This window comes from Cinclus cinclus, chromosome 7, assembly GCF_963662255.1.
Source record: "Cinclus cinclus chromosome 7, bCinCin1.1, whole genome shotgun sequence".
NCBI lineage: Eukaryota > Metazoa > Chordata > Aves > Passeriformes > Cinclidae > Cinclus > Cinclus cinclus.
The window spans coordinates 32,728,522-32,756,494 of record NC_085052.1 but is presented as its reverse complement, the minus strand read 5'-3'; the positions used below and the strand labels follow the sequence as shown (position 1 = coordinate 32,756,494).

General features: G+C 46.2%; 1 protein-coding gene across 6 annotated transcripts; it reads right to left on the bottom strand.

Annotated features, from left to right (window-relative positions):
- Window positions 1-22: 22 nt before the first annotated feature.
- On the bottom strand, window positions 23-27,973 carry P4HA1 (prolyl 4-hydroxylase subunit alpha 1). Of its 6 annotated transcripts, none has more exons than XM_062496924.1 (15): window positions 27,908-27,973; window positions 22,686-22,794; window positions 21,789-21,885; window positions 19,789-19,940; window positions 18,958-19,095; window positions 16,981-17,220; window positions 15,963-16,153; window positions 15,301-15,477; window positions 12,614-12,684; window positions 6,462-6,561; window positions 5,446-5,499; window positions 4,232-4,297; window positions 3,719-3,787; window positions 2,976-3,072; window positions 23-2,480 (listed from the first exon to the last, which is right to left on the bottom strand). In XM_062496924.1, exons 2-15 carry the CDS (start codon window positions 22,771-22,773, stop codon window positions 2,410-2,412), a joined length of 1,611 nt encoding a protein of 536 aa, XP_062352908.1. In that variant the 5' UTR covers window positions 22,774-22,794; window positions 27,908-27,973; the 3' UTR covers window positions 23-2,409. The 6 variants fall into 6 exon arrangements, with proteins under 6 accessions (XP_062352908.1, XP_062352907.1, XP_062352909.1 ...); XM_062496923.1 differs by lacking the exon at window positions 12,614-12,684 and adding an exon at window positions 11,502-11,572; XM_062496925.1 differs by lacking the exons at window positions 12,614-12,684; window positions 22,686-22,794; window positions 27,908-27,973 and adding exons at window positions 11,502-11,572; window positions 22,836-23,178.

Here is a 27,973-nt window from a genome sequence, read left to right as displayed (position 1 = left end):
AAAAATGTAACAGTAAGGCAGTTTCTCAGTTGTCAGTCACTGTGAGCCCAGACAGTTTTCAATCATGTTTAATACAAAACTAAATTCACACAGGAGCCACACTGGGGATCCAAATGCCCTCTGAGAAATGATGGGGTAAGGCTGGAGGAGCAGCACCAGTGTAATCCCTTATGTAGTCAGCATTGGATGGACACCACTGCAGTGGAGGAAACAGGGATTGTCTGCAGTTTAAAAATTGAAGCCAACCCTGTTGTCATAATCTGGAATATTCCTGATGTGCCTCAGCAGACTCACTATTTAATTTTGAGAGATTTCTTTTGTTCCTTTAACCTAGTAAAATTTTCTGCTTTCAAAAGTAGAAAATTCTTTCCTGAATACTTATCTGTGAGTGGTTCACTGCTTTAAAAAGTTGTGCACCAGAGCATTTGTACTCCTCAAGCAATGTCTGACACTGATGCTGTTTGACACTGCAAGCACTCACTGGTATTGAGCTGAGGGAGGGAACTGCTGAGCAAAATTCCCCAACTCTGGTTTTTTTTTGAACAGAGATAGTAGAGTAAGAGCAAATGCAGGTGTTTTCCACACCTGTTCCTGATGACAATACAGGGATTTTGTTTTGTCCTCCTTTACGAGGTAGGACTGGGTTCCCTAAAAGCATTTATGGAAGCCTCAAAGGCAGGGTTCCCAACACCACACTATTCATTGTACCCTTTCACTTGCAGGGAAGTAGTGGGAGGGACCTGCAGCCATGGTTACCTTTTTGGAGCTTAACAAACCAAGAGAGGAGAGAGAACCATGGATAGGAAGAGAGATGGATGAAAAAGTGAGTAAAATCAGGCATGAGTCTTATGGGTTGGGTGATTTTTAAATTATTAAAATTAAGTGCTCAAACATCAGCTCTGCTAACACAGTTCTGGGGTGAATTTATTTAGATCAGCTCTTGGCAAAGGAGCAGTACAGATGTGAGGTGGGACTGTGCAGACTTTGTGTCCTCAAACTATGGATGGACCTTGTTTTCCAGCTGCCAAAAGCCAGGCAAAATTCAGGAAGGCATAGGGTTAAGGAGGGGCAATTCTATGGGGCCCACTGCTACCAGGCTCAGTAGAAATTTAACAATTAGTTTCCAGCAAAGACCTTGTCAAGTGTCTTCTGAAAGTATGCAGTTCCTCCAACTCTAGTACCTTAAACTGCATTCCCAGTAATCCAGAGGTATTTCTAGCACATGTTAACAATAGGTTCTGTAAGTTTTGGCTCAATTGTCAAGATTCTATTGAGGCAGAAAATCCAATTAACCAAAATTGGAATTCTTCCCTTGGTAAAGACTTCAGGCTTGACCCCTAAATCAGTAAAATCATCATCCAGAAAATTGGATTGTTTAGGTAGAGGCAGGTGCAGCTTCCTTTTATTTTTGTCCTCGTGCTAGTGAGGTATTTGGATATTCTGCTAAAAATCCTGCTGTGGAAGGGCTCAGGAAAGCAAGCCTGCATCTAGAAAAGCTTCAGGACTATAAATAGGCTGGGAGTTTCTCCAGAAACTTGCAGAAGGGGGGAGCATTCTGTGAGGACTCTGTGTTACCTCAGCACCTGAAGTCTCAGAACCAATTTGAAATTCCAGTGTCCTAAGGCACAACAATTTTGATTAATGAAGGTGGGAACATTCCCAACCCCACTGCCCAAGGAGCAGAGGGAAGAGCTGGCTGGCAGGACAGAACAAAAGCAGCATTTTTTCATGTGGACAAACACTGCAGAAGAGGAGGGAAGATGGGCTGTGGGTGTTCCCAGGCTGCTCTGACACTCTGGAAGCATCCTGACTCTGCCTGTGGAACTGCTGGCTCGTGGTCAAGATTAAGAGCCAAACTCTCCACACAGAGAAGGAAGACAGGTTTGAAAAGTAGAGCTTTTGTAGAAGTGGAAAACCAGGCTAAAACATGCTAATAACCTGTTTTCCAGAGGGAAATAAAGCAAAGCATGTCTGCAATTGTCAGGCACTCTAGGAAAGCAGAGTCGAGTGTCTGGGAATTGAGGAATAGGAATGGGTTTAATTCAGCATTCCTTAGAAGGGAGCCCCCCTTAGGGCAAGGCAGTGATCCTGCCCTAAGCCTGGCAGGTGTGAGGAAGACTCCAGACAACCCCTGGCTGCCCACACTGCTCAGAGGGATGATGGTGACAGGAACACCACACACAACACCACTGTAAGTTGTGGCCCTCATCTGTATTTTGTCCTTTTTTTTTTTTTTCCAGTAACACTTGTCAACCTCAGTTATTTTCTGTTGATAAACCTTGAGGGGGGGGGTTTGGAGGAACTAAAAGCACGTTTGTCCTGTCCACAGCTGTAGTGGAGTGTTTGTTAGTCAGTTGTAAACTGGGAGGTGTGTGTGCATTCCCCCCACACCCAGGAGCTCAGGCTGCGTCATTCCAGCTCCGACAACGCGCACGGCCGGCGGAACTCCTGCCCCCGCTCGTGGAGCCACTTATTGGAGACTGCAAAGACACAAAGGCATTGGGTCACTGCACCTGGTCAGCTCCTCTTCTACTGAGGCTAAGTATGCTCGAGGCCAGCTTTTGGTTAAATACAGGATTATCTTGATTTTTCTCAAGGGTTTTAATCCCACAATGGTTTGGCTTGGAAAGACTGTCTCATTCCAACCCCACTGCCATGCACAAATAGGTGAAGTTGGTCTAATTAAAAAAAACCAAAAAAACCAAAAAAACCCAACCAAACAACCAACTAAAAAAACCTTCCAGTATGGCTACAAAGCTACAAAAACTCTTAAAGTAGATAAAGCATTAATTTCCTTTATACACGTAATATAAGATGCTACTATATAGAATATATTCAATATAGAGAGAGATATGAGAGAAAGTAAATTAAATAGATTTCTTTTCGAAGACCATCATTTCTGAAGTCCAAAGGAAAAATAAAGCCAAGCCACCCCCCCAGCAGAGCCCAGACTGGGGTCAGAGGCAGGTACTCACCCCATTTATTTCCCACTAGCACCGGGCAGGCCGCGTGCCGCGTGCTGTAATCGCCTTCTCCACTCGGGAAGAGATTGTACCAGAACACAGCTGTTCCCTGGGGAGGGCAGGGGACACTCAGCCCTTCACTCTGTACAACACACACTTTCACACCAGAGATTGTACCAGAACACAGCTGTTCCCTGGGGAGGGCAGGGGACACTCAGCCCTTCGCTCTGTACAACACACACTTTCACACCAATAAGGCAAAGGTAGGTGCATTTGTGTTTCAGATTCTCCTTTTCAATATTCTATCATTTGTTTCATTGGTATATGTCTCCTTTGATTTGCTGTATGTCTGTATACCTGGCCCTTAATTTCTAAAAGAATCCTAAGCCAGTTTCACTCAACTCTGATCAGCTGAAAAAAGCCAAGATTATTTACTAAAGCTGAGCAGCAGGCAAGCCTTGCTTGAAGGAAAAAAACTGACAATTTCCTCCAGGTGCCTCGAGACTAAATCAACTCAGATTTGAGTATTTTCAAGATGTGTTTTGGAGTATTTAAATGTTTTGCATTTGCATCCACACATGGAATATCAGGGCCCTTGCAATCACCAGCACAGTTCCAGTTGCTGCACTTAAGGAAAATCATAGCACTGTCGTGACAGCACAGAGCTGCTTACAATTATTTTCAAGGTTCATTTTAAAGCTCTGTTTGAGTAGGTGGGGAGGAGTGGTTTTGTCTGCTGGATCAATCCTGCTCACCTTTCTTGGCCAAACGCTGGCTCCCACTTCAGGGAAGACCGTGGCTCCCCCTGCTGACACATCACTCATCTGAACAGGTGGGGAAGGACAGGTGAGTTCAGGATTATAAAAATCTCACTTTTTAGCAAAAGTGAAGTTTGATTTTGACATAAATCCCTTAAAAAGGCCAAGCCCCCTCTGTTCCCAGTGCAATCCCAGCCTTGTCCCTCCTACTCAAGTGTTAAGGCAGTGAACATGCTGTAAATACTGATGAAGATACAAAAATAATCAGGCAGGCAAATAATTTAAGCTAATGCTCAAATTTGGGGGGAAAATCCTCCTTAGGACACATGGAAGAACCACAAAGTCTGGGTAAGAAACTCTTCCCCCCCTCCCCCCTTATGTATCACCCCAAAGTTAGTGGCTGCTTCACTTGCAAGTCCCTTCAGTAAAAAAAGAATTAAATAAAAGCAGAATTAAATTGTTCCATGGTATAGAATATGCAGTGACAGATGGCAGAAATGCATCACTTACATAAAACAACCAAGTAGCAATTCTGTTGCCCGTTCCCAATTCCTTAAAAGCATCTGGCTCATCTTTCTGTGAACAAAAGCAGGCAAATTCCATCAGCATTTCTTTTTGGTTGCTGAGAGCAGCCAATGATACACAGCTGCTGAGCCAGCAGCACACAACAGACTCATGCAGACGAATTAATCCAACCCCTCGATTTGGAAGGAGGGGAGGAATGCAATAGGAGTGAATCTATTAATTTAAACAAACCAGGCACTTTGAAATTCTGTAGGAGAGGGAGGGAGGGAGGGCATTAAGCCCAGACTTCTAATGGGTAAGAACAACTGTGCTGTCTGAGACTGAGTCTATAAATCTTCCTCACAGCAAAGTGAATTATTTAATTACACTCATCCCCCTCATCCCTGGCAGCAGCCAGGGCAGCTCTCAGTCCCAGGGTCAGCTGAGACACCTCCCTGCCACACTCCACTTTGGATTCCAGCTGGGAAGCAGGAAAGAAGCTTCAGTGACAAACCAGGCAACTAAGAGGTGTTCAGCACTCTGATTACAAGAAAAAACCCCATTTGGATGAGTTTTGATACCAACTCCTGTCACACCTCAGTTTTCAAACCCACCCCCTGTGACCAAAATTTGTGTGCACTGAAATTCCAGCAATTGTTACTCCAGGAAACAACCCCAGTGCTTCCAAACAAAACTTGGAGCAGGTGCTTACAGAGCAGAGATTCAGAGCTGGTGGCTGGCATTGGCAGGGTTAAGGTTAATCTGAAGGGGTTAAACCACACAGAATGATGCCCAGTAAATAACCAACTGAATTTCAGCAGTCTGTGACTTAAGATGGAATAAAACAGGTGGGGAATTTAAATCCAATTTAAAAAATAAGGACAGTGAGAGAAGACTTTTCCCAGGTGTCAGGAATCTGCTGGCACTCAGCTTACAGGTAGTAACCTCCACAGGTTCAGCTGGTGGTTTAGAGGGCTTTCTCCACAGACATGGATTAGGAAAGTGGAAGTGCTAAGATTTAATACACATTGAAGAACAAAGAGTGTGCCCCAGGCCAGAGGCCCAGGCTTCACCAGGTCTAGCTCCCCTCCAGCTCTTTACTTGCCCGTGCAAAGTCAAAGTGGGGCTCATACTGTCCTCCCACTCCATAATTTGCCACCTGAAAAAGAGAAACACAGCGCTTGTGAAGAAGAAAGAGGTGAAGACAAAACAGGACTTACCCTTCCAAAATCAAAATGAGGCTCATACTGGCCTCCTACGCCGTAGTTGGCTACCTACAGTGGAAGGAGAAGCACAGGATCTAGTAAATCAGTCTTTTTTTTATCCAGGCAAGAGTTTGACTGTCAGCTACAACCTTTGCAGAGATGAAGTTTATACACCAAGCCCCAGGAAATGAATGTCAAGCCTCTGTCAGCAACAGGAACACATCCATGACTGGCACTGCGGATGCAGCATGCTCCAGGGTAAGGAATCTGGTGCTTCCCAGGGCAGAAAAGTATTTTTTTTCCTACAGAAAACTTTTCAGCCTCTCTTCAAAACAGTGTCACGATGCTTTTACATCATCAGATTTAAACCACTTTTTGACCTGAATTTGACTGCATCAATAAAGAGGGGTCCTTCTCCTTCTTGCCAATTGGTTATAAAACAAAAGCTCAATTTTGGACCAGATTCCTGGCCATTTTATCACCAGGAACCATGACAGAGTGGCAAGGAGCACAGCAGGTTTCAGAAGTACTTTGTGGGTGTCCTGCTTTCTAGGTACTCATGTTCTGCTCACAGTCAGGGAGGCAGCTGCTCATTTAAAGGCCTCAAGCAAATAAACAAAAGCACTTCTAAATTAGAGTTTACTCAAGTTGCACATACAGCCAGTGTTTCCCACATATCCCAGGGACACCATACATGCTGGTGGCCTTCCCTGTGCACCAGTCAAGCTAAACTTTTAACTGCCTGCAACAGCAGCAAAGTTTGACTCTGCAGCCACAAAACTCATCATTTTGTTTATCTATATAAAAAGGAATTACACATCCAGAGTTTCAGTTACCACTGTTTCCTTTCAGCCCCAAAAAGCCATTTCACACTGAACAGCTGCTCTGCAAAGACAACTGTTTCTTCCCTCCCCATCAATAAATAGTTTTGGTGGCCACCCCACCTGAGCAAGCACAAGCCATCCACCCAACAGCAAGGTGCTGAAACAGTGACTGGCATTCAGCACCAATCCCACACTGCTGCCACTTACCTGCAGCTCCTCTGCTGTGGAGACATCCAGCCCTGTCAGGTCCTGGATCCTGGTGTTGATGCGGGACACCACCGGGCTCTCGTACCCCGAGAGCCACGCGCTGGGGAGGGGACAGTTAGTGACAGCAACAGCCAGCACAGCAGCAACACTTGGAGCTACTTGGAGTGGGAGACTGGCTTTTAGGACTTGTCAAGGATTTGGTAGCATGACCAGAAGTGTTTCCAGGGTGTTACAAAACCCTGAATTTAATGAATGTGTTTCCTAGAAAGACCAATTCCAGAAGTGGTTTTAAGGGAGCTCTGTAACCAGGAATTCCCACACTGGGCTGAAAGAAGTGGTACAAACAGTGGTTCAAGCTGTTTTTTAAACCAGGCACACACAGTTTTGCTCTTAGCCCACTCCCAACAGCTCATTCAGCCCTTTGGGGTGATGCATTTTGAAGCAAGATTTGGGACAGAACAGGTGAGTTACTTGGTTTGTGTAGCTGGAACTTGGCTCTCCTAAATGTCACACGCTTCCAGGCCAGCACTCTGGAAGCTGCCCTTTCTCATCACTTACCCCTGCAGTGCTACTAAAAAAAAAAAAAAATCATTCTGAAAACAATAAAGTAGTGCATTAAATTGAACAGTTGCTATCAGATCAGCCTATTATAAATCCAATATTTAGCACATGTTTTGGGTACACAATGATTTTTAAGTGGGGGGAAAAACCCAAACTACCCTCCCCCTTTTATTTCTTGTTTTAAATCTGGAAGGTCAGTTCCAAAGGCATCTTTCAAAATGTTTGCCTCCTACTGTGTATTAGAGTTTTTCCACATCTGCTCACCTGCTGCCTGTTCCTGCTTTACTCATCCCATGCCAGCCACTCCACCTTCATTTCACCCTGGCAGCCCATTGCATTAATATGGTAACAATAATAGATAATATTGATGATTTAGGACTCTTTCCCCCCCCCACCTCTTTTTTTGGCAGTGAAATGGAGACAGCTATTTCTCCCCCCCCTCCTTTTTTTTTTTTTTTTTTTTTTTGTTCTAGCAGCTGACTCAGCTTTTGGGCTCAGCAGTGCTTCCTGCTGGACAGAAATCCCTGTGCTCAAAGCCCAGCTAGAAACCTTAATCAGCAGCATCCATGTATTTTTACTCAAATCAACCTTCACATCTATACTAAATTAAGTTTCTTTGATTTGTGTTTAACAGAAATCATAAATCCCCAAATGCTTGGCCTGGGAGGAACAGTAGCATGACACATGACACAAGGCACTGACACAGGTTACAGAATCTCTACGAGCCCTTTTTAAAATGACAATTGAACTATGAGATAAAAGAAAACAACTTTCTCAAGACAGACATGCACAAACACATCCACTGCTGAACACTTGTTAGTACAAGGAGGTGTTACAACACAACCCTGCTTTGATTTATCCTGCTAAGACACAGGTATGAAGCATTTGCCAAACAAAAATCCCCAAAAGCAGCCATGCTACACAGCCATGGTGACCAGGTAATGCTCACAAGCAGCCCTAACCTGACATTTAAGGCACAAGAAGAGCCCCAACCCACCCAGCACCTTCAGTGTAGGCTTTCCCTGCCTCTGTCAAGTCTGTTAATAAAGGAAAAAAAACTAAGAAAACAACCCAAAGGAAGAAAAACCCAAGCATTCTTGCTCTGTTGGTTATTTAGAGTAGCAATGAATCCTTCACAGGAAGAATACTGCAGCCTTTCAGGAAGGGGAGTACTGTATGTATTTTAAAATAAAAAAATTAACTGCCTCAACATACAAAGAAAGCCTATGAAAGGTGGAGGAACAGGGAATTGAAAACATATTCCAAGTGCCAGCCTGTCTTGCTGGGTGCTGAGCAAAACCACAGGGAGGCCTGGAGTGCTGCAGATTTACAGGGGAATTTAACCCTGGAGGTGTAATGAAAGCTGTATCCATGGCTTGGCCTGGCCACAGAATATTCCAGAATATTCTTTCCCCTGGTGCTGTCCCAGCTTGGTCCCTTGCTGGTAAGTCTCTGCCTCAGTCAAAACAATTTCTTCACACAACACTGGCTTTTTTCTTGCCTTTATCTATCAAAAAAAGAGAAAGACTCCCCTGACCAGTGATGCAGGAGATGCAGCATTAACAGCCTTAAACATGCTGAGCAGTTTGTTTTCTTTTAATTTTACACACTTCCAGGTTCATTGCCTTCTGTCCTATTTTTGACCAGCCACCACCATCATGAGTCCATGATGGGCCCTAAGAAAAACAGGAACAACTCCTGGGAAGCCACAGACAGGGCAGCTCAAAGTACCACTGATTTAGTGACAGAGGATTTGATATTTCCTTAATAACCACCATACAACCCCCCCCCAGTCCCCCTGGCCACACAAGTGTGGAGTTTTTCTGACCCACTTGGCTTTGTAAAAAGCCATCCCTGAACTGTTATAAAGATTTAATGCTTCCATCAGCATGCTGAACTCACGCTGGGGGGGGCTTTTAACAATTGTTATGTATATTGGAATCAAGAAAGGGCTCAGGGTTGGGAGGGACCTTAAACCATTCCACCCCCTGCCATGGGCAAGGACACCTTCCACCAGACAAGGCTGCTCCAAGCCTTGTCCAACGTGGCCTTGGACATTGCCAGGGATGGGGCAGCCACAAAATGTCCCATATTTCTCCCTCTTATAATTCTGCATCAGGCACCTTAGAGATTTTTAATGGCACGATGCTTCTACGCAGAAGTAATTTAAAGACTAAGCAGTACATTAAGGAAAAACCAGACAACTCTCTGGAGCTACTCAACACACAAGAGAGCATCTCCCCCCTCCAAAATCTCATCTCCTCAGCTGCACTGGTCAGTCTAGGAGAAGACATTACATCCCAACATTATCTCCGTAAGCCACTGGCCACAAAACACTGGCATTTGTGTTTAAAAGCCTTCTAAGCCACACTTGGTGTGCAAAAAAGCATCAGCAGAGACACAAGAGGGAGCGAGTAAAAGCCCAGCCTGGTATTTCTGATGTGGAAACTTTTACCATGACATGCTGCAAGCTCTTGCTGCCTGCTGGGAGGAGAAAGAAGAGGGGAAAGGCAGTTTCTATCTGTAAAAGCAATGTGTGAGTGGGTGGGTTTATCCTGGTGCTGCACACACAGCTCCCTGGTGCTGGCAAGGTGCCCCCCTTCACAGAGCTGCCACGTCCCACCGAGGGAACAGTAGCTCTCTCAGAGACAGGAATGCTGTAATTTAGGAGGGCATGTGCTGGGAAGGAATGTTTGGAGGGGGAAAGCAGTCATCTATTAAAAAAAAAATAAAGTGAGCATTTTTTGGTTTTCAGGAGCAATGATTCATCTGGAATCTGAACTGGCTCGAGCAGCTCCAAGGGAAAGATGTTTCTGGCAGTGCAGGAGAGCAGCAGGAGCAGTACAGGCCCTCTAAATCAGGTTGGTGGGGGTGGCTTCTGCCTCCTACTCCAGATTTAGGGGTTAAGTTCTCTTGGAAAGTCTATACCCATCCTGCAGATCTGCACACAGAGGAAGGCAAAGGCAAGGGGAAGCAGAAGGGCAGTAACACTCCACCCCTTCAAGGCTATTCCTACCTTCAAAAAATGGCTTTCCCCAATTTCTTGGATGCGTCTCTACAATTTTAATTCCAGTTTCCAGTGAGATACTGAATTTAAAAACTTAGCTCAGTAAAATGTGATTTGATTCTGAGAGCTCCTTGGGTACCTTTGGAAAAAAGTCACACAGTGACATGTTTTTGGGCACCAAACCTCATTAAGAATTTAAGGATCCCACTCTGGCTCCATCCTGTTTTTTTAATTGGCCTTTAATGTTGGGTGGTGCCTTGTACTATTTTTTCTGACTCTGACATCTGCACTACCTCAGGGAATAACACTTCCTACTAATGAAAAAAGTCACAACTTGAAATAAAGAACTCACTAAGCCTCGTCTATTTAAATAGGGACCAATTATGCATCCCAATTTCCATCAGTCATCTGGTCACCTTCTCCAATCCCCATCATTACCACATCAAGTTTGACACAAGGGCATGCTCAAATGGATGGAGGAGTTTCCTCAGTAAATATTCCAGATCTGTCTGGCACAGAGGACAAACCCCATAAGTGAATAAATTAAGCCCCCAAAACCACACTGACAAAAAAAACCCAAGATGGGTAAGACGTGGACAGACTTGAACATTCAAAACAAGAACTAAAAATTAAATGCAATACATGTCCAACAGGAAGATGAATGTTCCTGAAGTCCCTCAGTGGAGGCAGTTTTAAAGAGCAAGCAGGTAAGAGCTTCCCAGACAACTTCCAGAGGATTCCCACTACCTGTATGTGCCAATGACACATAGACCCACATGCTGCTAAGGTATAAGGCATTGAAAAAAAGTTTTCAGCTCGCCACTAGAGAGGCCTTAAGGACTTGGGCTCTAGTGGTTTTCCAGTTTCCCTGAGACTTATCATCATTCCTGACTCACCTTCCTGTGATCCCATATTTGGAAGCACTTTTAGCTTTCTGAAGAAATTCACAGCTAACTAAAAGCCCTTCGAGCTCCAGGCCATTCCCAGTTCAGGGGTTTGTTCAAAGTGGCTCAAAGAACACTGGGTTTCTATTCAAGCATCAACTACATTCCAACATGGAAATCCCTTAAAATCACCACCTAGCTTTAATGGGCAGGAATCACAGCAGCTCCTGGCTCCAAAAGCACACGTGGACACTGAAGCCGAGGAGCAGAGGTGAGCCAGGGAAGGTGCCCCCATTGCACGGGGTGCCAGCAGAGCCCCACGCCCACTTTTAGTACGTTAGTCACAGCACACAAGCCATGCTCAGCCACAGAGGGCACTTCCCCCTTGGAATGCCACCACTGGCAACCAATCTCTACTTCAGCAGACCATGTGCTTTGTTATGTGACAGCTCAGCTTGCTTAGCCCCCTCTCTTTGAAAGAAAGGCTGAGGAATAAGGATAGTTACACAAAATCCTCGCCCGTGTTCAGCGCTGAAGCAGCACAGCCCTTGGACACAACTCCTCAGACAAGGAATCCCTTCCCCTTACCTCTTAGAGACTCTGTAATGTGCTGTGGTCAGTTTCCCAGTCTCAGGGTCATGAACAGTAGCACGGCTCAGCTACAAAAAGAGAAAGGACAAGGCTTACCCACCTCGCAGGCTGCTTTTTGGCCAAGCCCCAGGTGTTTGAGAGGGTTCCGATTGGTCCGGATGCAATGTTCGCACATTAGCAATGGTTGGAAGGGCAACACAAGCTGCAGCTGCCATGTCCAAATCACAACAAATTGGTTGGAATAATTTGGTTAGATTGTCCTTTCACTTTTTTCCTCCCTTTATTGCTTTTCCTCTCTTTTTAAAAAATTTATTCTTGGTTTAAAATCAAGATTTTCTACAAGTAATTTATGATGCTGAGTTTCCCAGACAATTCCTCCTCACCCAGAAGTTTTAACTCCTCCTAGACTTTTGGCTCAGTGCTGGTGGCCTGTGCAGCCAATCTTTAATTACCACAGCTAAAACCAGGGGAGGGCAAGCAGGGGCAGGTGGCTTCTTTCAGATCCAGCCAATTTTGGAAAGCACTGGCTAAATTCAGCACTTGTAGCACTTAATGGACAAGCTGAAAAGAACCAGGAGCCCAGTGGAAGCAAGCCTGTGTTCTGCCAGGTTTGCGTCAGGCAGGAGGTAAAGGAGCCCAGCTGGGAGTGTGGGATTATCCTGGACAAGGAGATGTGTGTCTGTGTGCACAGCAAGGACCTGAAGCATTTCTTACACCCATTAAGGCCCTTCGAGGTCTGCTACATTTTCCAAAGAAAGGGACGACAATTCTTGGTTGTGAGAAGAGCAAGGGGAAAGGAACGTATAGATAAAAAACAATAAGCAGATTTTACTGAAGGTTTTGTGGCATCTTGTATTTTCTCACCTGACTGCACTCGAAAAAAACAGACTTGAGAAAGTTACCAAAAAGGAAAGAACAAACAAAAACACGCCCCCAGAACTTCCAGCTGAAGGGAAAGACTGAGAAACTCAGCAGTACCAGCCTGTTACAGATCTGCACGGAGTCACGAGGCGGACTACAAATCTTCAGCCCACCTCTGGTTTCCTCAGAGTGAGCAGGACGCACACACTCATCACAGGCCCAAAACCTCTGGCATAGAGCTCTCTTACCTTTTGCTAATTCTGTAATGTGCCGTCTCCAAGGCTCCCGTTATGGGGTTTGAAATGGTGGCTCGCCTCAGCTGTGAAGCGAACCATCAGAAGTTGCATTACAAGCACAATCTGCATCCCAGCAATCCGACCATTCAGAAGCCTGGCCGGGGGGACAGTGCCACCGAGCCGAGCCGCCACCGCCCCGGCACCGCTCCCTGCTCTGCCTGCCACCCAGGGGTGCAGGGCCAGGGGAACGAGGGGGAGGCGCCAGCTTTACCAAAACAAACGTTTCTTGGGTGGGTTTTTGATTTTTTTTAAGGTTTTCCACAAGTCTTGTTTCCATGCCTGCAGCAAGAACCGTTGTCCGAATAAAGCAAACTACAGCAGCTTGGATTTCTTTTGTGATGAAACGCTCTGGGAACGGCACAGTGGTGCGGCATGTGGACAAGTGGCGCTTTGTTACACTGTCCTGCCCCAGATGAGGAGTTGGACAGGTAAATTGAATCCAGGCAGCACCATAAGCCAAAGGTGAATAAACCATTCCTTTTCAGTCCTTCCTGTACCAAAAGCAGCACTGAGCTCTTACAAATTTCTGCTTCACCCGTGGTCACATTTACACAGAGTGGGAACTCCTGGCTCGAGGCTTTCCTTTCCCTCTGCTGTGCTCCATTTACTTCATGCCTTCCCCTCTGTGTTAATACTCCAACTCAGAACCTCACACGTGCCCTGTAACTCTGTTCATACACTACCAGACATTCTCCATCACTCAGAACTGGAAAGGCTGAGATGCAGAGCCCAAATTCTGCAAAAGGCACAATGTCATGCCAACTGCCCAAACAATCTGAAGCATTTCTCCTAAACAAGCCAAGGCCTCTCCATACCTGCCAACAAGAGAAGATACTGGGAGCTCCCAGTATGCTGCCTCTCCTCTCCTCCCATGCAGACACATTAAAAAAACAAGGCACAAACTACAATTCCAGCGAGACTCCAGAGCTGAATAATGAGGCTTCATGCTGCCAGCACAGCAGAAGGCTGGGCACAGATCAGCCAGCACTGTCTCTTCCCAGAGGATGGCAGCATCCCGAGCAGCAGGAAGGAGGAGATGACCTTTAGGTCTCCAATAACAAAATCCTTTTGCTGCTGAGCCATGCAAAGCCTCAGCCACAGGGAATATGGGAACAGTAACTGCATACAGATACTCCTGCCATAAAGGTCTCCAAGTGTTTGACAAAAAAACAGCGACCTCAGCAAGTTCAGAGCTTGCAGTCACACATTTACAGTTTTTCTATTTTGTAGGGGAGTGGTCTGGTCACATTCCACAGGTGTGGAATGCATCATATCCTGGAGAGCAAAGGAGCTCCAGCACCTCCAGACCAGCAATGTGGGCTCTGATTTTCAGCCCTGCAGCAAAGCTGCCTGGCAGGGCAGCAGAAGATGCCACATAGGTACGTGCAGGGAAAAGCTTACACTTCCTGCTTACAGCTCAGAACATTACCTCAGAAACCTCAGAACAGAATCACTGAGGTTGGAGAAGACCTCCAAGATAATCAACCTCTGATCCATCCCCACGCTGCCACCCAGCCCAGAGCACTGAGTGCCATCTCCAGGGGTGGTGACCCTGCCACCTCCCCGGGCAGGCCCTGCAAATGCCTGACAAACTCTTCAGTGAAGAAATTCCTCCCAGTGTTCAATACCTCAGGCTTCAGGGAACTTTAAGATCCCCTTCAGGCTGCCTGGTAGGCCAAGGACAGCCTCACTGCCCATGCACATCCACAGCTGCTCTACCTTGCAGCAGGCCAAGCCAACAGCTTCTCTTACACTGAATGCTCTTTATTCCCCTCATCTCCATCTGCTCAGCTCATTCTGGATAAAAAGCCATTTAGGCCAAAAGGAAAGGAAAAAAGCAGGAAAATTACATTTCTATGAGTTTTAGTTTAGAATTTATGAAAAAAATGATTTAATTTAATTAACTACCTCTTCAATGTGCATTTGTGGATGCAGAGTTCCACCAACTGGATACAGAAGGCAACTCCATCAGTTTGCTGTTTGCCTTGGACACTCCTGTTTTCTCAGACAATGGAGCTGCCCTGGATTATTCCTCACTGAGGAACAAGAGCCATTGCATCCAGTGTCTCAAACAGGGTTGATGAGCCACTATCACCAATTAGAAGACAAAACCCACTAAGTCCTGACCTCTTAAAGCTATTTCCTCTGCAGGCAGCTTCCAAGCCTGGGAGACAGAAGCCAGAAGAAGCTACCAAAATGGAGAACACAACCATTTTTTTCTCATCTATACAATCAGGTGGCATTACAGGACCAGAGAAATGGCTGCCTTTTCCCTTCCAGACTTTAAAGGGAAAACCACAAAAGCAGAAAACCAAACACAAGTCAAGAATACTCCAGCACACCCTCGCTGCTTTATGTTTGTTTTCTGTTGGAGAATGCTCTCCTCCTCATCGGAGCCAGCTGAAATCATGTCTGCTGGAAGAGCCTGACAATCCTGCTCTGCTGTGACCTGGCTCCAGCCATCACAGAGAATTCCCAGCTTTTCCCAGTCTCCATCAAGAGGTGTCACCAAGAGCTGCAAGGTGAGGCAAGAGAGGTGTGAGCACACCCCGGCGCTCCGGAGGAGACAGCCATGCACACTCACACTAAATCCACGTGGAATTTAAGATTCCAGAGACAAGGAAGTGTAAAGCATTTACCCTGGGCTTTGCCAGCTCCTTCACGGTCTCAATCTCCTCATCGGAGATGATGTCCAGGAAGCGAACGATCCGAGGCTTGTCCCACTCATCCTCCTGCTTGACAGGGCCCAGGATGTATCTGGGATTCCTGTTCCCGTCGTAGTAGCGGCAGAAGAGCCTCTTTTGTCTCCGGGGAGTCTGGAAAGGAGGCACAGCAAGGGGGGACAGACAATCCCAGGGACATTGGGATCTCCGAGGACAGAACACAACAAACAGTTGCTCCCCCACCTGGTTATGTGACAGGTTAAAGGGATAATTTCAGTTTGAGAAGTCAGTGCTGTCTGCACAATCCTTCAGCGAGCATTACTTTACACAACCCTACTAAGATAATTTTATCACTAAAAAAAACCCACCCCTATTTAATTCTGTTTGTAACTCTGGACTTCCAGCATCCTTATTCAATTAATGACACTGATGGAGCACATCCAAGACAGCCAGCAGTGCCTGGGGCAGCGTTACTTTCTGTCTACTGAACAGACCAAAACAGGGAAGAAATCCAACACATGATCCTCAACCCTGCACACTCATCCAGCTGCTCTAACAACTTCCTTGCTTGCACACCACACACAAATTCCTGACATTGTTTGGTTTCAAATATTTGAGAACAGTCTACTCCACTTTACCATTTTGAGCCCCTCTCCACGGCACAGCATTTCGTACTTCCTTCTCTCAGGCAAGTAATCCTTTTTCTTAACCTCAGTTTCCTTCTCCTGCTGCTCTTCTGAATCTGTGCTGGACTTGTTCGCTTCTTTTTCTTTAGCCATGATGTATTCAAAGTATTTCATGTTCCCATTTGCTCTTTGATGTTCAGGATCTATGGACAGAGAAACAGATGGGGATCACTGGCAGGTCTCCAGCCCCTGAGGAATCATCCAGAAGTGGTTATTCACAGAAAGCAAAAGGAAACACGTGCACACAACTGCTTCTCCAACCCTCACTGCGCACAGGGCTCCCAGCACTGAGGAAAAGGGTTTGGCCACTCCAGCACATCTCACTAGAGAGGGAGAGACAAGGGAATGGGACAGGGAGAGAGCTGGGACAGCATGACTGGATGTAAAACTGAAAATTCCCTGGTGGGATTTAAGACTCCTGGTGACAAAGCTTTTTAACTTACAGAATTGGCTTCAGTTATTTATTGAGTGGCTCTCCATAGCTTTTGCTTGTTATGGTTAGTTCTGTGCTTCCCAGAGCACCCATTATACAGTCAGTCAGTGGTGTATTTACAGAAAAGTAACTGCTTTCATTTTTCATGAAGCAGACTCATCTCACTGCCCTGTATTCCGTATCTCTTGTTTTTACAAATGCTTCTTCTTCAGCATGCTGAATTTGTATTTAAATCATCTGCAGAGATCTCAGTGCCACCAATTTAGTTTCAATTTCATTAATTTTGGTTTTGCCTCTACCTAAGGGGAAGCAATCTCAACCCGGTAAAGCAAAACGTAGGGAGAGCACCAGATTTCAGACAGGTAAAGGGATGGAAGCCAACAGTGTTGGGAGGCAGAAAACCCTTCAGCACAAAGGGGCAAACCCCCATCTAAAATGTAAAAATGCACTTTACAAGCACACATACAAGCCAGATTCCAGACAAGCCTGCCCTCCCCAGGACAAAGCCAGGCAGAGCTGTGTCCCTGTGCCCCATACCCAGCTCCAGGAGGCGCCTGGTGAGTGCCATGGCCTTGCCCAGGTCCCCCTGCTGATAGACTGCATAGCTCAAGTAGTCCAGGATGTAAACTTTGTCTGCAGAGGACACTTCTCCCTCATCCAGCTGCTTCAGGGCTTGCTCCATCCACAGCTCTGTGTGGTAGTAGTCAGCCTCTGTGTAGGCAATCTTCCCCAGCTCAAAGCAATCTTCAGCTGTTAGAAAGGATTTGTGCTTCACACCTGGGTATTTAAAACAAAACAGAGTTTACACAGGGTTCCAGGCCAGTCCTCTGAGAAACATGTGAGTTATTTCTCATTCCTCATGGCAGGAATGTTTTCCTTCTGTTCTCCCACAGCTCCCTTCTGCAGTAGCTGCTTGTTGAAGTCTCCAAAGCCTGTAAATCCTTGGCACACAAGGAACACTCAGATGCAGCTTTCCATTGCCAGAATACCAGCGAACAGCTAAATGTCTCAACCACTAGTGAAAAATCAAATTAAACAAACCTTCCTTCCTCAAAACCCCAACCACTTCCAGCAGGAGCAAAAATAAGACAAATTTGAAGCTTCAAAACTCTGTTTTCAAGGACATCACATTATCACTTTCAAAATTTTACTGAACCACGAGTTGTTAGTGACAACTTGGTGGGGAAGGAAAAGGAAAACATCAAGGAGTAAATTCCCAGCTGCTTGGGATTTTTTCAAGTCAGTCATTTTTAGAAACATTTTAAGTGACCTCTAAAAGATTAAAGCACTAGTAGGCAAATTACAGATTCTTATTTTTGCTTTTGGAAATACAAGCCCTATGAAAAACCAAATTTAAGCTTGTAAAAGGGAAACAGGACCCACCACTGTTACAGCTAAAATTACATCTCTGATTACATCTTAATCCAGTCTAATAGCAGCTTTGCAGTGCTCAAATAGGGCAGCTGTTCTGCTGTTGATTCCTGCTCCTTCACTGAACACCTTGTGCCCATCCTGAGATGGGCAGCAACTGCAGCTTCCTGAGCCTCAATCTGCAAACTCTCAAAGGACACTAAGATCTGGCAGTAGCTGAGATTCCGGACCAAAACAAATTCCCTGTGGATGAAGAAAAGGAGCACAAACAAGTCATCACAGGGGAAGTTCCCCTCTGGAGCTCTCCAGAGTCAAAGTTATTCTCTTTTATCCTCCAGAACCTTCCAGGTTCTGCCATTACACTTCATTGCACACAGTCTGGCCAGATCATGGCTTCAAAAGCAGCAGAAGTGCACCTTGTATTTCTGTGCTGTTTGAAGAAAACAGCAACGAGCTCTCATTGCATTAGAAGGAATCTAAGTCCTTGAGCAGGTCTTGAACCAAACCCAAAAGCAAGGTTATACATCATAACACAAAGCCAATTACCCTTAATTTTATTAGGCATCTGACCACAATGAGCACTTGCAAAAACACAGATGGATTGTACAGAGCTGATTTTCTGCCAGCTGGCACAGGACTGTTTTTGAACAGAGGAAACAAGGAAGACCCAGCAGAGAAAGTTTTCTGACAAAAAAAAAAAAAAAGTTGTGTCTTCTCCTGCACAGACCAACCTATTAAAGATCAGCTCAGCAATGCCAAACAGGCTCAAGTCTGTGCATGCACCATCTCCTGCTCTTCACTTTATACAATCCCTGAAGTTTAAACTCAAAGGAACTTGTTAAAATGCATTAAGTTGTGCAATAAAACCAAGCATCAGCCAGTGCAACACAAGGAAAAACCCCCATCCAGACAAGATTTTATTGCTATTGATTTTTATTAAAAACTATTAACATTAGATTATCTTAACTACAAGAAACATGCAGATTTCAACCAAAAAAAAACACTTTTCTCATTCATTTTAGCCAGCTCAGACCCCTTCCAGTGCTACCCTCAGGCTGAGCAATTAGACAAGGTGGAACAGAGCAAACAATTTGTCATCAGGACGTTTAGGAAATGCAAATAACAACCATGGCTGGCTCTTACCTGGCAGGTTTCCTCTTGAGAGTGTGTCTGTGTCCAGGTTGTAGGTGTCCTGGAGCCTCAGGAGGGCCTTGGCTGCACCAGTCTGATCCTCATCATTGGGGAAGAACTGCCTCTGGATTGTCATGTTGGAGATAAAGCCTGGGAAGGACAGGGAAACACATGGTCACCTCTGTCCTGGGAACTGTATGAACTCCCTGCTCCAGGGAAAGCCAAAATCCACCTTCACACAAGTCTGAAGTGAACTCACAGCACAGGCTGCACAGTTTGCATTTGGTTTGGGTTTTTTTTAAAGAAAGCAAAGGGAAAAATCAAAAATAAATGTTTTTCTTGGTTTTTATCCCACTCATTCAGAGGGGCTTAAGACACACTGGTGCAGATTTTTGGCTGGCAAGTGCACAGCCTTTTCTGTTGCCATATTCAGTCCCTCTCACAGCAACAGGGTAGCTGAGCATGCTGAATCTTTATCAGAGACTAATCCTGGGTCTTTCTGAAAGCTCTGCTTTCTTACAAATCCTTACTACAAACCTCCACATGGTATTACTTAGCTGTTGAGACAGTCTCACAGGTCAAATATAACCATCCTGGCTTCCTTTTGCCAAGTGTCTCTCACAGTCAACTATTTCATGTCCTGTTCCTTGCTAAAGAGCTTCCACCCTTGAAGAAAAAGACAGCAATTAAGTGTTTACTACACTAATTCAGATTGGTTCCACAAATACTCAGTCTCAAAAGCAGATTTGCAAATCTAATTCAAGCCCTAACATATGAAAGGCAGGACACAAATACCTGCAGTGACCTGTGATGCTGATCTGTGCTGCAGGCACACACACTCACCATCTGACATGTCCTTGAGGACCAGGCTCTCCAGCTCACCCCACTCCGTGTTGAGTCGTTTCATCAACTTGAATGCATTCACAGGATGGCCCAAAAACCCCTCTGGGTCTTTGGTGGCAGTATCTGTCAGCTGATCCAGCTTCTCTGCCCATCTATGATAAAAAAAATTCATTAAAGTCTCACAGAAGTCTGCTGGTGTGCTAGAGAACTGATTGCAAGCTACTCAAATATCTTCCCTAATAAAAAAGCCAATCAAAGTGGCAAGCGTTTGCATTATCAGTATTTAGAGCTCTTCTGAAAGGAACAAAAAGGTCTACTTCCTTTTCTTTTATTAAATCCTCTTCATCAGCTGCAGCCCAAATCTTGTGCTGCTCTTGCAATCCTTGTTGGAGCCCTGCTGGAGGAACTCCTTCCTACAAGTCCCAAAAGTGCCAGCACTTCCATTAGGAGCTTTGATGTAGGGCTAATGAAAAACAAAGCTTTACCCACATTTTCAATCCTTCAAATGCCCCTTTTCCTCCCTAAGGTTTACAAAAAGGCAGTTCAATGCTTGTCTCAAACTATTTTAGGTTTAGACACACACATCTGTAAGATGCCCCTCCTCCCACCACAAAGCTCCTTTCCACACTTGAACAGCTTGGATGAAGAAACACACACACTCCCAACTGAGGAGCCCAGACCCAGTTTCTGGTGCTGCAGCTCCAGCTCAAACTTCTCTAAGTACCACGAATCATTCACAACCCCAACATGTCCCAAAACAAGCACAAAAAACAAACAAAACAAAACAAAAAAAAAAAAAAAAAAAAAGGCAAGCAAACCTACAACAGGAAAATGTGCAGCAACACCCTGCAATCAGGGTAAATTGATGTTGAAGAGCCACACCCCACAGAGAATCCCAAACTCCAACAAGAAAGCAAACCCAGAATGTGTAGCCTGGAGGGAACTCTGCCCACGAGCTGGAGTTCCTGGTGTTCCAGGATCTGGTTTGCCTGAATGGAATCCACAGGCTCTCCCTGAGCCAGGGAGGTGTCCACAGCTCTTAGAGGTGCCTCTGGCTGCATCTGCTCTCCCCACACTGCCCTGATTGCTTTCCTGCACTCTGACATTCCCTGGGTGGGTTCTTCCAGCAGCCACACCAGTGAGGGGCTCCCTCCAAACCAGAGGTGCTGCTGGGGACCCACTGCACCTCAGAGCAAGCCAAAGACTGAAGAAACCAACTGTTTCAACAAACTGTTGAAGTTGCTTTCTTCAGCCTTCAGCCTCTGAAACCAACTCACCCCAGCCCTCTGAAACCAACTTCAAACTGTACCTTCCTTCCCACTGGGGTCAAGCCCTCCCTGCATTTCCCACTGCAGGACCAGCCACCAGCATCCTCCAGGTGCCAACAAACAACACTGGCATTTTTTCCACCTTGGTTCTTCAATGGCTCTGTGACAGTCACTTAAACTCTCCTGACCCCACAGGAGATATAATGAAACCAGAGCTGCACCACTTCTGCAATAAGCTGTGTTTACACACTTCAGTATGCCCAACTGGCACATTCCCATGTCAATTTGTAGCTGTAAAGAATTTACTTGTAACATTCCCAACCTGGCAGCAATTCCAAGTCTGGATTTTATGTGACAAAGAAGGATCTTTCTTCCTGGATGGTGGAACACCAGAAAGTAATACACAAGGCTAAAACAAAAACTACTCCTCCATCCAAGACTGTTTCAACACCCACCCTCACGGCAGAACTGGACATATTTACAAAGCAAGAAAAGCATCCTATTCAGTGATAAAATATGTTTATTTCTAGCTGTGATAAAATCTGACATATTGGGCTCTGCTCCTCACATGGTCAGGTCTCTATTTATGCACCAAGCAGTGCTGAAAGAGAACTTACAACAAACACCCAGCAAAACTTGCTTTGAGCTTTGCCCCAAAGGAGAAATTCCACAAATTTAATCAGCCTTAAGGAAGCATAAGGGCAGACATTAGCATTATGACACCAAGCTTACTTTTTGATCTGCTCCAGCTTGCTTTCCTCTGCCTTGATGTAATCTTTGAGTGACACAACCAGATCTTTTTCTGTATTAATTAAGTCTGTCATATGACCTAGAAAAAAAATGAGTTTGGTGAGTCAAGGAGAAACACAAAACCCTGAGAATTAAAACTTCCTCTTTTATACTTTCTCCCTTCCCCAAAAGTCCTTCTGCATTTACTTAAAAAGCCCTGAAGGAGTAGCTGAGTAAGGCCTTTTTATTTTTTTTTTGAAGGAGAAAAATCTCCTGCTGGACCAAGCTTGTTGCCATGGAAATTAATGTAATACTGCATATTTATTATTAGAACTAATTTAGGATTCATTTGGAAAAGGAAATAGTTTGCCACAGACTAATCTTTCATCCAAGCATACATAATGCAGAGCAAATAAAGAGAAAGCTACAGATATACACAAAGCCTTCGTGTTTGATACACAGCAGTAATCCAGGGCTTTATTTTAAGATTATATCCATGACTCCAAGGGGTCCCTGGTATTAATTAATAACTGCTGAGGTAGTTCAGCACAATGGGGTGCAGTGCCCCACCAGAACCCAAGGGTGACATACTGCACCATTATGCACCCTTGGCAGCTGCACCACCTCCTTCTTCTACGTGTGTGCAGCACCAAAATTCTGTTTCAATTCCAATACCCCCAAGAATAAATAATGACTACAAAGCCTAGCCTGGATCATCAGACTACCCTTGGACTGACTTAAAGCCTGTTTCTCACCAAAGAAAAGCCAGTAAGGTGGTAAGAACTAGGAAGTGGGCTTAGTTCTGTACCAATTAGGGCCTTGGATGATTAACCCATTGTTGCAGAATGAGCTTTGAGGGCTGTCAAGAAACTCTTTTGGTTACACCAAAGCAAGCCTCACCAATGGAAGTGAAGAAGTCAGTGTGGGCACAAGAGAAAGGCAGCAGAAATCCCAGGGCTAGGGCACACCAAACCTTCTTAAATGCCATTGCTCTCACCTTACCACACACCTGTGAGAGAAACACAAAACAGGTGAAAATCCCCTGCTCACCAGAGAGTTGAATGCACCTTCAGAAGAGGCAGCTCAGTCTCTTGGGGCTGCAGAACCCTGCCAGCTTGAGCAGCTCTCAGACTGAGTCCCTCCTGCTGACTTCTATACCTTCCTCGTGTGCTAAGAGAGGAAAGAACAGCTCAGGGACAAGGTGTTCACCAGCACTCTTCTTTTTTTGGTATCCAAGTCATGCTGCAGATAGACCTGCTTTGCAAAAAAACTGGAAAAAAAAATCAAACCCTGAAAAAAAGGCCACAGCACAGATTTAAAATAGTCAGTACTAAGTTCATCCACTCAATGGGGGGGGGGGGGGAAGTTTCCTTCTTTCAGTCAGAAAGATGCCAGTGGAACAGAGCAGTCCAGGGAGGGAGCTCTGTGCACGCTCCTGCTGCCACCATGCAGCTAAGCTCCACACCTGACACAAAAGGCTGCTCTGTCTGTCCCTGCATCCTGGCTAAGCCCATGGAAGGCTCACAGGCAGTTTCTGCAGGGCCAGCTGCCAAGCTCTTAGCCTTTCAGGATGCTGATCCCTTCAGCAGCCCAGCATTGCCTGGCCCCTGCATACTTTAGGAGTAATTACACTGTCGTGGAATTCACAAGGTTTGCTCCCCCCCCCCCCCCCCCCCCCCCCAAAAGCCTAAACTCTCACATACTGTATCTGCTCAGAAAAAAAATTTAATTCCAGTACATGGACTAACAGGAATTGGTTTATAACTCTCCCAACAGCACAAGTAATGAAGGAAAAAAAAATAGGAACAAGCTCAGCTACAAGGTAGTTTGGCCTATTTAAGAAAGAAAGCAACATAACTCACCAAGCAAACAACAGACCCAGTTGTGGAATTCACACAGAAAATGTGCAAACATGATCAGGGAAGTTCAAAAGTTACACCCAAATAAAAGCCATGCCAAGCACGGGTGGTGGTGTTAACAGGGAGCAGATCCCTGACTCCAGAGTGCAGGATCTCTCCTCATACTGCTCATACCTGGGGGTCAGGAGGCAGCTCCCTCCTGTCCTTTCCACCTCCAGCACTGCAGAAGGAGAGGCACTGGGATTTGGATTTCCTCTAGGGACTCACTGCCTGTTGGACAGGACAAGCACAGCTCCACTGGCACCAACAACAGGAAACTCACACAGCCCAGAAAAGGAGCACAGCCTCCAGCTCTTGTAAACCACCCAAAATCTGCACGACCACAGCTGAAGGGCCGATGCATTCTGGCACATCACAGCTTGCTTTCTGCCTGTGAAAGTGAGAATTGGCAGAGGGAAGCCTGCAGTGTCCCTTTTCCCCTCCCCAGTGCTCTGAAGCAGCCCTGCTGTCCACAGCAGCCTTCCTCACCTCTTCCTCCCCACAGAAGGCCAACAAGCTGCAGCAGACTGGACATACCTAACAAAAAACCCACTGATGTCCACCTCCATTCTCACTGCAAACACCACTCAGCTCCTATTTCACCCTGCAGAAAGCCAAGTGCCTCCTGCTCTTTCAGCATTCGAGCCAATACATCTGTGAATCAGTGACAAAGCACAAACAGCTTTACTACGCCATAAATATTTGCCAGTTTTATCAGCACTGGGAATGCACTGAGCTATTTGTTTACTGCACTCAGTGAAACACGAGAGAAGCTGCTGAGTTTCTTGTTATTAATCGAGATGAAACTCTTTTAAAGCACGAAGAAAACCAATAAACAAAATCACCAAAAAGATGAAGAAAATTTTCCTCTCCACCTACTACTCTAAGCAACAGTGTTCCATCTTGTTTTTCCTCTTCTCCAGCTGCCTTTGCAGCCTGCTCCAACACCATGGTTCTCCAAACACTGTTGCAACCCTTTTTCCACCTTCTTATCTCCACAGGCACAGGCAGGAGTGACTGGCAACAGCCACAAAATGCCACAAGGGCAATTCCAAGGAGGTACAAAGTTTCTCACACTTAGGCACTAGAACAGGCTGCCCAGAGAAATTTGGTCTCCCATTATTGGAAGAATTCCAGAAGGAGCAGAGCTTTCCAACCACTGCAGCAGGATCAGCCACAGGCTCCCAAATCAAAGAAAACACAGCTCAGTTCATATAGACGCTGGAAATCTCCCAGGCTCACTGGCTGCCAAATAAGTAGGCTTTAATTTCTTCCCGTTGGTGACATGAAGTAAAACAAGATGAAAATCCTCTCTCCATTATTCCTGTCAGTCTCGCCCTCCTCCTCAGCCGTGTCCCACAAAGATGGCAATTGAGCATCTGGGGGAGGAGGGGATCACAGCCCACGCCGAGAAGTGGGATCCAGCTGACAGCTCCAACACAGGAGCATCCTGCCTCCCCCAGAACGTGCACTGACTGAGCCTGAAACAGCAAAACGTGGCAGAGCAGGAAAACCTGATGGGTGCAAGGGGAGGGGATAGCAAAGAGCAAACAAACACGGGGATAGAAGGGAAACGCAGCGAGCGGAGCAATGGCACTACCAAGGGAGCACAGGATTCTCTGAGCACACAACAAACACCACTTCTACTGATGTGACTTAGAGGGGTTTTTCTGGAGACTTCCAAAGAGTTCAGCTCTGCTTTACAAGATGCAAGCAGACAAGTGAAGGCAGCTGCAGAGTGACACAAACCTCATCACAACCAAGGTCCCACTGCTCGGTGACCAAAGATTGAAGATGCTCATCAGCCAATTCCCAACTCCCAGGTGATTACCAGGACTCAGAAAACAGGATAAGAAATGGAGACTGAGGAGGGGCTTCAACACAGAATGGCTCTAACTCAATTCCAAACCAGCTTCTTTATTTAGGTAAGAAGTAAATGGCCTGCTCAAGATAGAGTCCACTGCAGGACCAGGAAACAGATCCTCCTCAACTTTTGTTTTAAGATGGCTCCATTCTCACAATCCTTACTGGACACCACCCCCTTGTAAAAATAATAATAAAATCCCTTGACTAGTTAAGCCAAGCTTAGGGGAAATGGAGAAGATGGAACCAGAAGTGATAGCTGCTCACTGCCTTAAACCTCTCCTGTCTCAAGGACAACCCAAGTTACAGGCTCATGACACAATGTGACCAAAAATACTACTGAAAAGGAAAGAACTTTCCCAAAATAAGTACTAAGAACATTTAGCTGTCATCATTGCTTAAAGGTCTCACAGGACAGAAGCACCAGCAATCCAGTCCCCAAGTCCTCTAGCACATTCAAAGGCTGTTTTAAAATTAAGATCTGAGCAGTGAGAGAAGAGAGGTTTTCTACAATGGCTGCTACCAAAAGAACAGGGTGTGCTTTAGGCATCTTTCAATGACAAAGTTATAACCTTTTATACAGATAAAAAAAATAAGAACATAAAAAGAGATGAGAATTAATTTCAAAATCGAGTAGGGTGTTCTAGCTATCATTTCCTTCAAATTGAAGGCAAGGTTCACGGCTGAATACAGAGCAGTTATGTTTGTACAGAGATTTGTACATGGGGAACTGAAGTGAGTTTTCCCTTGATTTCCTCCAGACTGAGGCTGAATGAACAGAGCCCTCAGAGCCCACTTGTTTTAACTTCCCAGGGCAAGACAAAGAACACTGAGGATGGAATAAAGCAATTATCTTATTAGACACAACAGGCAGGAGGCCATCCTTCTGCTCAAGGATTAGCTGAGCATCTACAGAGGCATACAGCATGCTTTCAGATATTAAGAGTGACTATAAAGAAAGCAGCACAATGCCAATGATCAGTCGGGTTTTTCCAATTAGTATATTCTTTAAAAGAAAAAAATTCCTTCTCTATATCAGTCTCAGCATGAAGACGTGGTTTTCCTGCTATAAAGCTGTTTATCCTCACTCCTTCCATTTCAGTTTGTCAAACTGCACCAGGCACTTCACAATCCATGCGCAAGCTCCAAAAGCCACAGCTTTAAACGCCAGATTTTAAAGCCATTCATTACGGAGCAACACTTAAATCTGCACAGGTCAGAGAGCCGGCTTGGGGAGGAAAGCGAAGAGAACAGAAGTTAAACAGTACTGGTTGTGTCAGCACATACTTCAGAAGCAATGCAGAGTACTCCGGGTCAAATCAGTTTGCTCCAAGTCATTAAAACGCAGCACAGAAATCCAGCAAAGGTCGGGGAGCAGCAGCGGGTGTACAGCAGTAGGACAGGGAACATCCCTGTCCCCAAAGGCAGGCCCCTGCTTCCCAGACGAGCCGGGAACTCATTACCTTCACTTTCCGCCCCCGGCAGAGCACCGTCTGCATCCCGAGCCAACAGCCCCGGGCGCTGCGTTTATTTACCTGCTGCAACCGAGTAAATAAAGGGCTCCTTTCATTCACTAAAACCTCGAGCGCTGAACCTTTACTCATTAAGAAGGTGAACATTTCAGCACTAGGCATTCTCCTCTCACTGAAGCCAGAAGGAGAAAAAAAACAACCCTGAACGCTGAGCAACCCCGAAGGATCTTCCCTTTGAGAGCAGACAGCTTTCTAGGTAAACGGGAAGGCTTATCCTGAGTACATGTGACGTTGTAATTATATTCACCAGCACGCTCAAGGCTCCAGGTCGGAATTCCTCCTGCTAGCCAGGCTAGATCCCATCAAAGCATCCAGCGGCTACAAAATCCCAGGCAGAGAGGGGACCCAGGACAAGCCCCGCTCCCCACGGCGCGATCCCGGCACACGGTTTACACCGAGTAACTTTCCATCCCTGTCAGCACGGAGCCACGAGGCAGCTCCAGCTTCGCTGGGATCCCACCTGCACCAGGGGAGAGCAGGGGACCGAGCCGGGCCGTGGGGAGGGGACAACACCCAGCTGCAAGAACGGGAGGAGGAGGAGAGGGAGGCGGCGGCCGTGTTTAGTCTGCCAGCCGCGGGGAAGCCGGCGCGGCGGCGCCCTCCCGCCCCCCTCCGGAGGCCGCCGGCTCCCGTTACGTAAGGGCCGGGAGCCCCGACGGGCAGAGCCGGACACCGGTGCTCGCCGCGGGGAAGGCGGCGGAGCGCTGCCACGTATCGCCCCCACCCACCGCCGCCCTCGCAGCGGGCGCGCAGCCCCGCGGCTCCCTTCACCCCGACTCACCCGCCTAGCCACCCCCAGAGCCGCCGGGACGGGGCGGCCGGGCCTCACCTGAGCACGGGGTGGGGGAAAAGTGGCTGAGCAGGGTCTGCACAGCAGCTCCGCACCCTGCCCGGG